Here is a 17,394-nt window from a genome sequence, read left to right as displayed (position 1 = left end):
TTGATGCACTGTACAATAGCACCATTTAGCACCTGGGTCGAGAGTGGCATACATATATGTCAGGCATACATGTATTGTATGTAAGGCATCATCAATATCCATGTTATTAAATCCTTTAGATCTCTTGAGGAGATGAATACCATTCATTCTGAAATTTCTACAGATATGAAATATACTCAATTTATAATTTCAAACATATAAATGTAGGTTAGTGTTCAAAGTAGCGTTGCACATTGTAACATTACCCAAAGAACAAGATAAGTTCTACATTGTGTTTGTTTTCATGATTAATATTTACTTTTAGTCACATAACTATTTCCAAGTTCTGCGCAAATCACTTTTCACAAAATTTTCAAAAGTAAGTGGTGCTAACTCAAGCGGAAAGATTTTTCGACAATTATAGCGTCATTTGCTTAAAGAGATCTGTATCAATGATTAAACGTGGAAAAAAGCTTCATGATTGATAATACAAATATACAATTTTACAGGATTATTTCTCAGTGTAGATTTTTTATTCATAAGCACTGTATAATCGATGTGCTCTTTCCATACTAATTGTTCATGAAGCATGATACCAAGATATTCAAATTTCTTAACTCTCTCGATGTGCTGATTGGTAGAGCATTAATTCCAGATCAGAAAATTTTTAAAGTGTTTGTCGAGTGCCTAGGAACACAAATGTTGTTTTCTTCAAGTTCAGTGTCAGCTTATAATTAGTAAACCATTTTTAGGCTACCTGAAGATGAACTTGCATAAAATTTTGTAATTCATCAACATTTTTTGCTCCAAAAGGCAAGACGGTATCATCTGCATACAAAAGTACTTTGCGTTCGAGATCAGTAAAAGTCAATGGTAGACTATTGATGTACATTACAAACATCTGGGATTTAAAAAAAAATAGCAAGTGACATCTCACCTCCTGTTGCATATAGTCGCTTGACTTTGGTGAAATTACACTCAGGTCTGAACACCAACACAGGAAGATTCTTCTTAGGCCCACACCACATTACATTCTCCAATTTTTCTCTATTTACAAAAAAATAAAAATAAAATGGATACTGAGACTACAGTATCATAATGGAAACAACCATGTGTCTATAGGAAGACAAGAAATATCAAAGATTAGAGATAATAATTTTACTGATCAATATAAATCACCTCGTAAAAATCCCTTACATGTATATACGAACATTAGAACAAGAAGGAAGCATAAACAGATTAAGAATGATAAAAAAGGAAAACAAATGGAAAAGATATGAAGGAAGGAGAGAAAGAAAGGAAGGAAGGAAAGAAGAGCACAGAAGAGACATAGAAAAAGGTGTCAAATAAATCAGAAAAATGATGTAAGAGCAGAGCAACTTTACATTGTATCTGGGTAATAATAATATGCACACAGACATATCTAAAGTGCACTATTAAAGCATCTAATTGAGATGGAAAATGCACTAGATAAAAATCTAATAGATCTAGCTACCTTTAAAAGACATAGGATACAATTACCTAAGTCTTAGCTTCAATAAGTGTAGCATTCAAGGAATAAATTACATCCTGGAAGTCAGTACAAAACAGTTTCATCTACATTTGTAAATTACCATAATACATGTAATCTAAGAACTTCTAAAGATTGCAATGAAAGAGCCATCCTGTGTTCTTCTTTGCTTCTTTCAAAATTTATTACTATTTACATCCAAAATGGTTAAGATGAATATTTTTTTTAATTCTTAAAAGACAAGTCCACCCTAACAGAAGTTGATTTGAATAAAAAGAGAAAAATCCAACAAGCAAAACACTGAAAAATTCATCAAAATCGGATGTAAAACAAAAAAGTTACAACATTACGGCCATTACGACAAGTTTTGCTTAATTTCACAAAACAGTTATACGCACATCTCGGTCGGTATCAAGGAAAAAAATACTATTTTTTTACAGGAGCCATTTTTCTCACTGGTCACAAATTTATGGGAGCCATTTTTCAATTTCCAAGAGCCAGTTTTTAATTTGCTAGAGCCATTTTTAAAATAAAAAAAGGAAACATATCATTTGTAATTATTATAATTTTGACACGTTAAATTGTATTTTAATGTGCCATCCGTACTATTTCTTTATTTCTTTTACTAACAAAATTAATGATTACAATAATGCCATTTGATTAAATGTGCCATCTCTACTATTTTTTTTACTAATAAAAGTAGGCCCTAATGAATGATTTACTTAGATATATATTGCCATTTGTCTTTATTCAGTGCTATTGTAGAAAAATCTGATTATCAAATTTTTAATGTGGCTGTGTGAGTGATCCTGAAACTTTGAAAGAGATAAAGAGAGGTTACTATACAACTGTAAAATAATACATGAAAGGCTGGTATTCAATATGTTTTGTACAGTATCCAATAGAATAGAGTACACTTCTCATGGATTTTGATTAGTAAATAAGCATAATTTGGTGAGCAGTTTCCTTAGGAACAAATGCTTAATGCTCATAATAAATGAGGAACGTGGTATGCCTCATAGCTGAATGCTTTTTCACGTGACTAGAGCCTGAAATGAACTGATCACCAAAGCTCACAACTACCCCTTTCCGATGGGGACCGGAGCGAGCAGCATACGCACGACAGGCCTGGCAGTAGACCAAAAGCTTCAGTCTCTGTATTTTGGTTGTTCTGCTGAACTGCGTTGGCTCACTCACCAATACATAGACTGAAGACCTTGGAGGCCCGTACGTAGACAATGTATGAGCAGTAACGTTAGATCTAATATTCGGAAACCTGATTTTCCGATCGTTTTTTGTACATAAAATGTCACATTATGAAAAAGAAATTACATCCATATTTACGAGAAAATGTATAAAATTCAGAAGTTTCGTACCTTAGACCGCAGTTACAGCTAATTCCTTTCAAATGATATCGAAACATCGTCATCTTCGATCCTTTCGTTGGTCAACGTAAGTTGCCATCTTGGATGACGTCATCATCCTTACAGACGTATTTACCAGTCGCTACATGTATATATCGCGATTTGTGCCGCTGCTTTGCGCTTGTAATCTACGTGCGTGCGTTCCGAACTTGTCGCTCGCATTGATTCGCCAGGATATCGAAAATTATAATTGGAAAGCCTTGATAAAAAGCACACCTCATTGAACGTAGAGGGCAGCAACACACGGCTGCCATTTTTTCATCTACCGTATTTACCGTACTAGTGCGCTCACTGCGCTGAGCTTTGTGAATGTGAATGGTACATTACGTGCACGTTATAACCCACGCACGAAGGGAAGACAGCGGACGTATGGCCGAGCTAGTTACTGTACACAAGATCACGGGAACGATTTTTTTTTCCCGATCGCTCTCTCTATTGGGTTTGCAAGTGCGATTTCAAAGCTGAAGAGAGCGAAATCGCTCAACGTTCCCGTGTATTTTTTCCCCTGGTCGGTATGCAATGAGGAGACTGATGATGTCATACACTCACTATTTCTTTTGCATTCTCTTACATGAAAAAAGAAATATTCTGATTTTCTCCTTATTGTCAAGTAAAACAACGATTGATTCCTCCATGAACATGTGGAACTAGCATTGCTTAAAACTATATGATTCAGTCAAGTTGGTCCCTATTGTCAAATCTGTAAAAAATGAAATATTGTATAATTCAAACAATAAAAAACAAAAGAAACAGTGAGTGATGGACATCATTGACTGTCTCATTGGCATGTCACTGAGTTGTGCATAATATGTTTTGTGAAAATAAGTGAAACTTTATAAAATGTCATAACTTTCTTATTTTACATCCGATTTTGATGAAACTTTCAGCGTTAGGCTAGTTTGATAATTCTCTATTTATTCAAATCAACATTTTTCTGGGGTGGACTTGTCCTTTAATGAACAAATGTAATCTAAGAACTTCTTAAGATTGCAATGAAAGAGCCATCCTGTGTTCTTCTTTGCTTCTTCCAAAATGATTAAGATGGATATTTTTTTTCAATTCTTAAGGTACATGATGACATGTACTTACCCTGATCCCCTGTCATCATCGTCATCATCGTCCTCGCTCTCCTCCTCACTCTCATCATTGCCTGTGTCGGCATCGTTTGAGGAGTTACCACTGTCATATGAATCTTTATCATCTGTGTCACTGCTCCCACATGTAACATCAGAATCATAATCATCATCATTATCAGATGATACACTGGATGCCATATTGAATTCAAAACGCCTAGTCCATTGGTGATAAAAAGGAGTGTATTATCTGTTTATAGAATGAAGAAAAGAAAAAAGGGGAGTGTATCATCTGTTTACATGTATATAAATAAAAGAATAATAACAATGATGATAAAACGCTTAAAGGGGAATGAAACCTTTGGAACGAGTAGGCTTGTGTCGGAACAGAAAATCAAAGAATAAGAACCATGAAAGTTTGAGAAAAATCAGACAAATAATGAGAAAGTTATTAGCATTTGAATATTGCAATCACTAATGCCATGGAGATCCTTGCATTGGCAATGCGACAAGGATGTGTGATGTCACATGTGAACAACTTTCCCTTTGATGGACTATAAAATACCCCCAAAATGTCTCTTACTGCTTTTTCTTATGGTGATACAAGCTCTTTATCCATGATATATTCTTTAAAAATCTGTATTACATGCCCTCCTATAGAAAGAACACACGATCAACTGATAGATGTGATAAAAGAGGCAGTTTAAGTGAAATATATACTAAAGTAATGGGGAGAGTTGTTCTCAAATGACATCGCACATCTTTGTCGCATTGCCAATGTGAGGATCTCCATAGAATTAGTGATCGCATTATTCAAATGCTCATAACTTTCTCATTATTTTTCAGATTTTTCTCAAACTTTCGTTGATCTGTTTCTTTGATTTTTCTGTTTTCACACAGGCTATCTTTTTTCAAAGATTTCATTCTCCTTTAATACAATGTTTTTATGAGCTGTATATCATTATCCCACATTAGTACCAATGATCTGAATATTCATTAATTATCATCATAAATTTCTGCCACACATAAATCACTACCACATTCTTTCACATTCCTATAAAAGAAATTATATCAAAGAACATTAAAAATAGGAAATGTAATATCTAAAATGTATATCATCCACATACTCTTCACTTATTTGCAACAAAGCTGACGATTGATTAAACTATTAAGCCCAAGGTGACAAGATGTTCTGAGTCCTGTACAACCCAGCATGGTATGCTGTTTTATCTGCAGGCACAGACCCTGATTGAAACTTTGATCAACAAGTGGGTCTCCACGCAAAGACTAGCACATAAAATCTTGCCGTTTCCTGAGCGAGAGGGCCTTCAGTACACAAGGCATGAATAGGCTGCACATTCAGACCCTTAACTTGAGTGAAGGCTTTGCCTTTGCACAGCAGACAAGTGCAAACCCTTCACTTGAGGAAAGTGGTCTGAATATGCAGCCTAAGGTTTCTGCCAATGACTTGTGTACAGAAGGTCCTTTTCTTCAACAGAAAGTTGTACTCGTGCTAGTCTTGTGTCAAGACCCACTTGTGGATCAAAGTTTCAATAAGGGTCTGTGCATGCAGAATACATGTAGGGGGCAATGTTCTAGTAACATGTTATTATACAATGGCAGGTTCTCACATAAAAAAAACCTTTGACATTTAAAGAAAAATAAAATATAGTGTATAAATGCAAAGTTTTTTTGTTTTTTTTTTACTTGAAATTAAAAGCTTCATTTTGTACATAATGCTCCATCGTGTTAATGGATACATGAACTATAATGTGTTCATGTACAGTTTGATGAATATTAGTTTAGATACAAATGGAAAGTATAATATTTGAGGATATCTATTTCTAATTTTGTATTTAAAAACAGAATTTATCAATTTCCTGGCAGCTGAAAATTCCTGAAACTTTCAATGCAAATTTTCAAAAATTTCCAGCCCTTTGCAACCCTAACTCCAGGCAAGAGTTCCATATGCACCCTCACTAAAATTGAAAATAAAAACATGGAGAAGGTTCAGAATAATATATCTAGCCCTTAGAACATAAACATTTTACATGTATGATGGGGGAGTGGAAATACATACCAAAATATGGCTTTATTCCGTCAAATTTCGAGCAGGATCTAGTGCGTGTAATTGTCCATAGACATTGGTTTATTTAGTCAGTAAAGGGTCTGTGAGTCAGTCTAGACTAGTCGAACTATCGGCGAAAGTCGTAAAAATACCCCTTCGAGTATCAACGTTTCTCGCTAGCATAGCAGGAAAAGGTCTCGACTGCAGATAAAATGAGGTGAGTTTGAGACTTTGAGTCCCAACTAAGCCTAAGGTAAGCAACAGTAAAAAAAAAAATGATAGAAATATCTGAAGTGAATGAACCGGAAGTCTCAACAATCTTTTGTTATGCTGTGCGGTTTTGTTATGCTGTGCGGGGTGCATAGTGCCATAGATATGGAACTATTTCCGCACTCCAAATAAAAGGGGGAAAATAAATTATGCACTTATGGATAAAGGTCTATCCTGACACAGAATCCTGACATCGAGGCACAAACAGGACCCTCAAAAAAGGAAAAATCTATCTCGTTTGTTCTCCTTCTGTCAAAATTAAAAACAAAATGGCCGTTCGATACCGAGAACGAACGTGACAGAGGTCTAACTTTTCCTTTTTTAGAGGGTCCAGTTTCAGTGCTTGTGCCTCATGTCAGGATTCTGTGTCCCAATAGACCTTCATTCATTTTATAATTGAGGTGAGTGCATAATTTATTTTCCCCTTTTATTTGGAGTGCTATTGCGAACCCATTCTACCCCATTAAGGAGAGTATATAAATACACGGACGAGTGGACTCATGCCATGGGGCCGATTGCACGAAAGGGTCTTTCCAAGGACCGTCTTTCATGTCGCCCATCTTTTATGATGCGCTACCTCGAGCGAAGTTCGTGCAGGCTCCACTCCACTTCACTACCGCTACACTACGCTTCACCTACCCGAACTTCGAGACCATGAACTCGATCGGATATTCCGAGTGACAAAAGGTGGGATTTTATGGGGAGAAAATACAAAATTCATGCAACATCACGATCTTTAAAAACAAGTGCAACTAATATTCTTACTTTACACAAAGTTTCACGTCTTTTCCTATACCAAAAGCTTCGGTCTCTGTTATGTTGGTTGTTCAGCTGAACTCCGTTGGCTTCACTCACCAAATACAGAGACCGAAGTTCTAGCGCGATCTGTACAGGGGACTCAATGGCCATATGTTTATGTACTTAAGATCGGATAAAACGGGGAAGTGAATTTGCGCGACAGCCGAGGTAAGTCACTGTTTTTGTTCCTTTTAACTTGATTTTGGCAATTAATGCCAAGAGGGAATATTAATTTGCATTTTGGTCACGTTAATTTTCAAAAATTTTATTTATTAAAGACAAAAATTGAAGAGCCCCGACGGGGGGATTTTGCATTGCAAGTCCCCTAATGGTGGCTGCACGCTAGCGAGCCGTCTGTGTACGAGGAGAAAAAAAAAAAGAAAAAAAAGTTAAAAAACTCCTCGAAACAGACGGCTGCCAGCTGTCTAGTCTTTTCCATGCTTCTATCAGTCTCAAAATTGATGATTTAGAGCCAACATGAAGTTCCTCACACGTATAAATATTAATGCGCTGCCGACTTCAAAACATCGAATGCGGGAGGTACCGGGTCTGGTCCGAGCTCAGACCCTCGCGCGCATGCGATGTTCTGAAATCGGCAGCGAATTATTACGTGTGAGGAACTTCATGTTGGCTCTAAATCATCAATTTTGAGACTGATAAAAGCATGGAAAAGAAGTGAAACTTTGTGTAAAGTAAGAATATTAGTTGCACTTGTTTTTAAAGATCGTGATGTTGCATGAATTTTGTATTTTCTCCCCATAAAACCCCACCTCTTGTCACTCGGAATATCCGATCGAGTTCATGGTCTCGAAGTTCGGGTAGGTGAAGCGTAGTGTAGCGGTAGTGAAGTGGAGCCTGCACGAACTTCGCTTGAGGTAATGATGCGCTATAAGCGGGGTGTTTCTGAAATTTATGATTAACAAATACACAATTTGTAAGCTTGCTTTTAAAAGTTTTAAATCAAATTTTATACAATTTTGTGAGATATCACATAAGTCATGTAAGTATAAACAAATATTTTGTTTATTTTAACGGACTAGGGCCTAATAAAATATGTTTGCAGATAATTTATTTGAAATGCGTTTCTCATGGCGCATCATAAAAATGGGCGACACGAAAAACGGTCCTTGCAAAGACACTTTCGTGCAATCGGCCCCTGGCCTGGGCTCCGGCCCGCGAAGCGGGCCGGAGCTCCCTGGGTTACGTAGCTAGAGGCTGGTGGCACCCGCCCGTGGTCGCGGCGCCGTACCGGTACCATACAGGTACCGTACCGTACACACAGCACACTGCACTCGGTACAAACTGAACAGACGCCACAAAGTCATCAACCTTTAGCTGCTCAAAACTACTTAGAAACATTTCGAGAAAAGATAATATTTTATTGAACATGATAAGTAATAGTATTATTGCCAAAATCATACCTCAGCATCACATGTTAGAATAGGAAAAAACTAAAAATCCTCGCCTTTTATTCGGCTTACAAAATTCCGAGACACAATTTGTTGTCACGGCAATTGAACAGAGCATGCGCAATTACGACAATTTGGGAATGTATGGTATCGGCAATCATTGACTTATTTTACTTATACCTCGGTCACATTAATTTGCTCTACGGCGCGGCGGTGGTTTGAATAAAATGAATATAACGGCTGTTTTCGACTCGCCGTATATACGGCCGCCATAGAGCAAATGTCCTTTCTTGTTTTTCCGTTAATGCCCACAATCATTATGTTTATTATTTTGGCAATTGAATGTCAAGATTGACTTTTTCTGACTAAAAGCAGGCTATTCAGCTAATTGCAATTAGTAGGCCTATACTCTTTCTCTCTAACAGTTAAATTCACATTTATTTTGTATAGTTATGACCGGGAGTTATGCATATCTGAATTTGAACCTTATTGAAGAAAAAAAAAACATCAGGAAAGGGGCAGACAGAGAATTCTACCAACCTCCCGGCCTTAAGATAATAAGACATCAGACATCATTACAAGGGCTGCTATAGTGAAAAGTGTAATTTCCTAAAAGATCAAAGTTTAATTTATGTGTCTTTCTTTCCTCTTAACATGCACAATAGAATAGGCCTATAAATAATAAAACGTTGAAATTGAAAATATATATTAATTTTTTTTGGTGAAAATACGGAACTAAAAGAAGACATGTAAATGAACGGAATAAATAAGAACAACAGAATGAGAAAGATGAAAAGACCTCGAGAAAAATCCCTCAACAATGTCGTACAAAAAATATTAGTGTTAATTGCAATACATAAATACGATTAGTACGTTAAAAAAAAGGAAAAGGGGGTATAGTCACTTGATCAGACCTAAAAGAGGCAAAGGATAATGGCGCAGTCACATTTCCCTTCGATGGCTTTACCTTGGAACGATTTTTTTACTGGGTTGCTGATGTAAATTTGAAAAGCAAAAAAAAAAAGGTTTCCGATCACTACAAAATAGGGGTCATTTAGGTCCCGAGGAAAGTTTCCTAAAAAATTTACTAAAAATGAAGGTCATTTTGGTTCCATTTTCCCATTTTTCAACCCTTTTAGAATTCCAGGGGTGCTGCCTATCACGCAACAGGGGCAGCACCAGTGGCGTACCTAGGATTTTCAACAGGGGGGGGGCAAATTCGTCCGCCAAAAAATTGACAAGCAAAAAAAAAAACAAAAAAAAAAAGTTTTCGGTTTTCAACCACAAATAAAGCATTTCGTACCAGAAAAAAACGTCACAAGCAAAAAAAAAAGGTCTTCAAGACTTCAGGGGGGGGGGGGGCAGGGATATGTCCCTTGCATGGGTTGTGACTCGTCAGGGGGGCAGTCTGCCCCCTCTGCCCCCCCCCCCCCCGTAGGTACGCTAGTGGGCAGCACCCCCTCTTCCCAGGGCCATGCATGATCAGGAGAGATGTGACGGCAGCATGAGTGGAGAAGAGATTGTGGCCAGTCAGGTCCAATGTCGTGATTTTATTAATCGCGATCGAATGATGATGAAAGTGCAAACAGATCATCGGGGGCTAGGGATAAACAAAAAAAAAAGGGGGGGGGGGTCAACGAAGCTAAAACGTAAAAAAAAAGGAAGAGGTGCCACATATAGTTACATAGGTGGACCAGGAAGTGGACCAACAGGGGCGGATCCAGCCTTCGCCAATAGGAAGGGGTGAGAATTTTTTTTACCACATTTTCCCCGATCGGCCGCTCGAAGTTGATATTTGTTTATTTCTTTGAAGGGGTAGTCCCATATGGACCTTCTAAGCTTTGTTGTTATAAATCAACATACCAAAAATATACAATAACCTCTTAAGCCTTATTCAAATATTACGAGCGCAAAGCGCGAGCTATTTTTTTAATTTCATGCATTTTTCCTAAAATTTAAACATTCTGGGCAATGTTTGTGATTTTAAACGAGATGTGTATTCAACTAAATAATTAGTGCGAGCGCGAAGCTCGAGCATAAATTTTTAATTTACGTTTTGATTTGATAAAAAAGGATCTGTTAACGGCTGCTTAAAATTTTTGACATTTCTACCTAAAGAATGAAAATTCTAAGCACTTTTGTAATCGTAAAAAAGGATAAGTACATAACTAAACAATTGATGCGAGCGCGAAGCACGAGCGGAAAAATTCGAGATTTACACCTAAAAATGGGACACTCTATTCATGTCTTGTATATCATGAAAAGGATGAGTAAATGGAAATATTTCTATAATAATACGAGCGCAAAGCGCGACCGGAAATTTTTTAATATTGTGATCTGAAACTGGATAATGATTAGAGAACAAGCTGAGTATCTGAATAAACATGCGCGCGCGTGTTCGAGATTCCGACTTAAAATCTGAGCATTCTAAATACCTTTTTATCATGAAAATTAATAAAGCGAGCGCCAAAAAAAGGTCAATTTAGGCTCTGTAGGAAAATTGTGAGGTAGATATGGATTAAGGTGTTAAAAAAGAGCTGATATGTTTTATTATTATTGCTTTGAATTTTGACATAGGACCGGGACATTTATAAAAAATCATGTCATTATTATGAACATGATGACTATCTTCCTATATTTCTCTTTCTAAGCGCGAGATGAAACTTGTTCTGAAAAAGGGACAATTTGATTATTAAATTAATATCTTAATTATCAATCTAATAAGCAATGAGAGCACAAAATCTGTTACATGGCCTGAAAACTGGACATTTGAGGTACTTTTAATTATGAATAAGACGCATGAGTTAATTTATTTTCAACAATCAATGCGAGCACAAATCGCAAGCCGAAATTTTGATAAACTGTCATGAAATGGGGATTTTAAGTTGTTTGTAAATATAATTTATATTGAGATATACATACCGCACCAATCAAAATGCGAGCGTACAGCGCGGCTAGCTGATACGTTTTGACAATCTGATACGTTTAGACATGCAATAGGGATATTTTTAGAACTTTACGGAATACAGGAAAGTAATAAGGTACCTGACAAATCAAATTTTGCGAGCGCGCAGTCCGAGCAGAAAATGTTGATATTCAGATCATAAAACATAAATTTTTACAGAGTATTATCAGGACAAATTTAAGGACTGCGAAAATGACATAAAAAAGAACTGGAACATTTTATCGAAGCTTATACCTATATAAGAAAAATAAAACCACGAGTCATGATGTTAAATTAACAATTGATAATGATCAAATACCTAACAATGAAATAGCTCACGTTCTAAACAAAGCCCCCAAAGCCTTTAATGAAGTCGGCTCAAGGTTGCAAGCCGCTTCGGGTAATTTCTCGAAAGATTTATTAAACAATTTGCAAACTCTGTTTATTCCAGATTGTGAATTTAAATTTTATGCAATCAAAAAGGAGTATGTTTTGAAAGAACTATTACATATTGATTGTTCAAAAGCGGTCGGAGTAGATGGCATTCACCTTAAGTTTCTTAAGCTGGCAGCAGAGAGTATAGCTGGCCCTTTAACCCATTTATTAAATGCAACTTTACAAACTAGTGTTATTCCAGAAGATTTCAAAACAGCAAGAATTCCTCCTGTACATAAGGGAGGATCATTTGATATTGACAATTATAGACCAATTTCTGTGCTTCCAGTCCTGTCCAAAATACTAGAGAGAACAATACATGATCAATTGTATAAGTACTTAAATGTAAATGATCTACTTGCAAATTGTCAGTCTGGCTTCAGACCGTCTTATTCTACTGCCACTTGTCTAACTGAGATTACAGACTTTTTGTATGATAAAACAGACCGAAAACATGTTACTGGTGGTATTTTCTTGGACTTACGCAAAGCTTTTGATGTTATTCCTCACAATTGTATACTTGCAAAACTTAAGTACTATGGTATTACTGGCAATGAATACAACTGGATGGAATCGTATTTAACAGACAGAAGGCAATTTGTAATGATTAACAGTTGTCGCAGTGAATTTTTGAAGATAAAATCAGGTGTCCCACAAGGATCTATACTGGGTCCATTGATATTTTGTATTTTTATTAATGACATGTGTAATTTGAAATTGCATGTACATTCTAAAATGTCTCTTTATGCTGATGATACCGCCATTTTTAATCACGGTGAATCAATTAAGGAGGTACAAAAGTATTTGCAAGATGATTTTGATTCAATAAGTAAATGGCTAGACTTAAATAATATGCATTTACACCCGCAAAAAACAAAAGCCATGGTATTTGGTCAAAAGAAAAAGTTGAGGGGTGCTCATTTGTCAGTGAAATTCAGGAACATACAATTAGAAAATGTAAAAAAGATTAAATACTTAGGTGTCATGCTCGATCCGGGCTTGACTTGGTGCGAACATATTACTAATATCGTTTGTAAAATATCTCGGGCAATAGGTTGTGTAAAGCGGATTAAGCACTTACTGTCCTTTGATATCATGAAGAAGCCGTACTTTTCTATGATTTTACCTTACATTGATTACTGTATTACATCATGGGGAAGCAGTGCAAAAATACATTTAGATAAGATACAAAAACTTCAAAATAAATATGCCAGAATGCTTTTGAAAAAAGATTATATATCACAAATTTCTTTGTTGCAGTCACTGAAGTGGCAATCAGTAATGAAGAATGACTGGCTCCGGTGAAACATGAGGCGCTGCATCACATGCGCCACTTTTGAAAAAAAAAAAAAAAAAAAAAAAAAAAAAGGAAGTCAGCGATGTGGTTATGATTTCAACACCGGCGCCGGTCAAACCATATAGATCCGTGGTCAAACCAAATCGGCGCCTCCCTTTTCCCCAGCAGCGGCGCATGTGAAAACGTAAACTATCACATCGCTGACTTCCTTTTTCTTTTCTCTTTTTTTTTTCTTCAAAAGTGGCGCATGTGATGCAGCGCCTCATGTTTCACCGGAGCCAGTCATTCTTCATTACTACCGCGAATGAGTATCGATCATCATGATGTTTTCATGCAGGAGCTTCGCGCTCGCATTTTCTTTCATTGTAAGCATGGGCGGAAATCTGTCCTGAAAGGTAGGGGGGACAACAGGGGCTGATCCAGCCTTCGCCAATAGGGGGGGGGGGGGGCGAAAAATGTTTTCAGCCATATGTTAATCCCCGATCGGCCGCTTAAAGGTAATTTTTGTCTGTTTCATTGAAGGAGTAGTCCTCATTGTCACTTTTTAGCTTTATTCTTATAAATCAACATAAATATATAATATCATCGTCCTTATTTATATAATGCGAGCGCGAAGCGCGAGCAAAATTTTTTGGGCAAATTTATGTATTTTTTCCTAAAATTTGAACATTCTGGGCAATGTTTGTTATCCTGAAAAAGATGTATATACAACTAAATATTTACTACGAACGCAAAGTGCGAGCAGAGGTTAACTGATGGAAAAGGTACCTGTTAAAGACTGCTTGCAATTAGCCATGAAGACGTTCCATATTTCAACAATAAAATAATGCGAGCGCGAAGCGCGAGCTGAAATTTTTTGAAATTTTACCCAAAGACTGGAAATTCTAAGCACTTTTTGTAACTTAAACATATAATAGGTACATAACTAAACAATTGTTGCGAAGCGCGAGCGGAAAATTTTGAGATTTATAGACCTAAGAACGAGACACTCTATTCATGTTTTGTAAATCATGAAAAGGATGAGTAATTGGGGGTCTTCCTTACACCCGGTCCTTACATTAATAATGCGAGTGCAAAATGCAGCCAGAAAACATTCATATACGTTTAATTTGAATCGATCGAAAAGGTACTTGTTAAGGACTGCTTGCACTTAGCCATGAAGACGTTACATATTTCAACAATCAAATAATGCTAGCACAAATTGCGAGCTGAACATTTTTGACATTTCTACAAAAAGAATAAAAAATTTTAATCAATTTTTGTAATCGTGAACAGGGTAGCTATATAACTAAACAATTGATGCAAGCGAAGCGGGAGCAGAAAAATTCGAGATTTAGACCTAAAAACGGGACACTCTACTCATGTTTTGTAAATCATGAAAAGGGTGAGTAATAGGGGATCTTTCTACATTAATAATGCGAGCAGAAAATTTGTGATATTGTGATCTGAAACTGGATTTTGATCTAAATAAAGAACAAGTTGAATATCTGAATAAACATGCGCGTGTTTCAGATTTAGACCTAGAATCTCGGCATTCTACACATTTATCAGCGAGCGCGAAGCGCGAGCTTAAACTATTTGATATTCCGATCTGAAAAAAGAGTCAATTTCAGCTATATATTTCAAGCACTTTGTAGGAAAATTGTGAGGTGGATATGGATCATTAAATTAATATCTTATTTATTAATGCCTAATGAGGGCGAGAAATCTGATGATATTATGGCCTGAAAACTGGACATTTCAAGCACTTTAGTAATTATGAATAGAATGCATCAGTTGGAATATTTTTTAACCATTAATGCGAGCGCAAATCTCATGAAAATCAATATTGAGACGTACATAAATCGCCAATCAAAATGCGAGTAGCGCTATCTGCTACGTTTTGACAATCAGACTTGAAAAGGGATATTTTTCAAAACTAAATGGAATACACAAAAATAATAGGTTCTGAATAAATCGAATTTTGCAAGCGCTCAGTGCGAGTAGAAAATGTCAATAATCAGACCATAAAGCTGTCTCTTTTACAGAGCACTTTGAAAAATCAGTTTGTAAATCACACAAAATAATGAAAGTTCGATTTCCGAGGTAAACTGTCTAATGTATATTGACTTCCAAACTTGATATTTAAGCTCCATATTGAAAAATCATCTAACAGGCAATGCGAGCGCGAAGTGTGAGCGAAAATTTTATATAGTGACATGAAAGATTCTTTTATTTTCCAAGTCTTCCTCTAATCCTATTTTATTCACTCTGGAACACTTGACAAGCAAAAAAAACCAAAGGTTTTCACTCAAAATGTAAGGTCATTTAGTCCAAAATACACGTATTATTTTGAATGTGAATGATGCAATTTTATCCATCATAAAAGACCAAAAATAGTAGGGGGGACATTTGATATTGTGTCCCCCCTACTATTTTTGGTAGGGGGGACACGTCCCCCCTGTCCCCCCTGGGATTTCCGCCCATGATTGTAAGTAATCTTATTGGAAAGAGTAAAATGAGAGGAACAATTTAAAAAAAGTTTCATCAAAATCGGTTATGAAATAAGCAAGTTATGGGAGTTTGAAAACTCTTGTTTTACTTTCTATGGGCATCCTCAAATTGGCAAACGTGCTTCAAAATGGCTCATTTTGTGGACAACTCTCCATTTGTTTTGTACATGCACAAATTTTTAGATTTTCCTCATTATCTTTCAAATTGCATCTTGCCTCCTTCTGAGCACAACATATGTAATGGGAAAATATAATCCACACCATATATGTCAAGGTCAGGAGGAGATAATGTGAAATATGTAAAATAAAGGGGGAAATCTGAAAATATGTGTACAAAACAAATGGAGAGTTGTCCACAAAATCAGCCATTTTGAAGCACGTTTGCCAATTTGAGGATCCACATAGTAAGTACAACAATACTTTTTAATCGTCCATAACTTGCTTATTTCATAACCGATTTTGATGAAACTTTTTTTAAATTGTTCCTCTCATTTTACTCTTTCCAATAAGATTGCATCTCTTCTTGGGTTTTGGTTTCCTTTAATTGTAATTTTTCCATTTTCTGACACCAGAACCGGTGAAAATTAATCGGCACCTATATACAACGGTGCCTGAAAACCAATCGGCACCGTGACTACAAGGCCAAGTCCATCCCAGAAAAATGTTGATTTTAATAAGTATCAGAAAAAAATCAATCCAGCATAACGCTGAAAATTTCATCAAAATCGGATGTAAAATAAAAAAGTTTTTCACACTAAAAAATAGTTATATGCACAACTCATGCGAATGAGTTAGTCGATGATGTCCATCACTCACTATATTTCTTTTGTTTTTTATTGTTTGAATTATACAATATTTCATTTCATCGTTGTTTCAATTGACAATGAGGAGAAAATTAGAATATTTCATATAATAAAATACCAAAGAAATAGTGAGTGGATGGCGTCATCAGTCTCCTCATTTGCATACCGACCAGGATGTGCACAAAAATGTTTTGTGAAATTAAGCGAAACTTTAAAATGTCTTAACTTTTTTATTTTACATCCGATTTTGATGAAATTTTCAGTGTTACTTCTTTCTTTTTATTCAAAACAACTTTTTGTTGGGGTGGACTTGTCCTTTAATTCCAATTAACCCGCACCATGAGACTGTAAAGTCACTTATAAAATACTCTGCAATTCTTTATTATTATTCTTTAATTTTTCTTTTATTCTTTTTAATTTTTATCTTTTGTTTACTTAACCGTGTGCAAGTGTTTGTGTGTGTAACCGCACATGCCTATTTTTTTGTTAGGATTTTCTAGCAAGTTCTGACTTTCAAAAATGCTTATTACAAGGCGGCACACATGGCACCAACATTGCCCGAGTTTCAATAGTTAATTTCTAAAAGGGGTTAGGTCCAGTTTATTTTCATATTGGATTAAGCCCAGGGATTAGGTGCCCCAAATTGGGGCACTCGAGACCCCCCGGACGGTGATTTTACATAATGGGATATTATGTTAAGTTTTGGATTTTTATGTATACATGTAGAATAGGTTTTCATGGGAATTTCAATGTTTCCTTGGTGTCTTCTAGAGCTCCTGAAAGTATACAGATTAGGAAAATTACTAAAATTTGATGAAATATGAAGCAACCCTTTTTGGAAATATTAAAGCTCTTCATTTGTGTTTTTTGCACGTTTTGCAACACCATATTT

At 36.1% G+C, this 17,394-nt stretch overlaps 1 protein-coding gene across 4 annotated transcripts in view; it reads right to left on the bottom strand.

The window, feature by feature from the left end:
- Window positions 1–8,653, bottom strand: part of LOC129264217 (tubulin polyglutamylase TTLL5-like) — a 54,178-nt gene extending 45,525 nt beyond the window's left edge. For 3 of the 4 annotated variants that reach the window (XM_064102685.1, XM_064102687.1, XM_064102688.1), the window contains exons 1-3: window positions 8,544–8,649; window positions 4,003–4,236; window positions 917–1,026 (exon numbers count right to left, since the gene is read on the bottom strand). In XM_064102685.1, the coding sequence (XP_063958755.1) occupies window positions 917–1,026; window positions 4,003–4,187 (295 nt within the window). In that variant the 5' untranslated portion in view covers window positions 4,188–4,236; window positions 8,544–8,649. Of the gene's footprint in view, window positions 1–916; window positions 1,027–4,002; window positions 4,237–8,543 lie in introns of all 4 variants that reach the window. The other variant, XM_064102686.1, reaches the window with a different exon arrangement.
- Window positions 8,654–17,394: the final 8,741 nt, after the last annotated feature.

The sequence above is a fragment of the Lytechinus pictus genome, chromosome 7, assembly GCF_037042905.1.
Source record: "Lytechinus pictus isolate F3 Inbred chromosome 7, Lp3.0, whole genome shotgun sequence".
NCBI lineage: Eukaryota > Metazoa > Echinodermata > Echinoidea > Temnopleuroida > Toxopneustidae > Lytechinus > Lytechinus pictus.
This window is presented reverse-complemented; position numbering and strand designations above follow the sequence as displayed.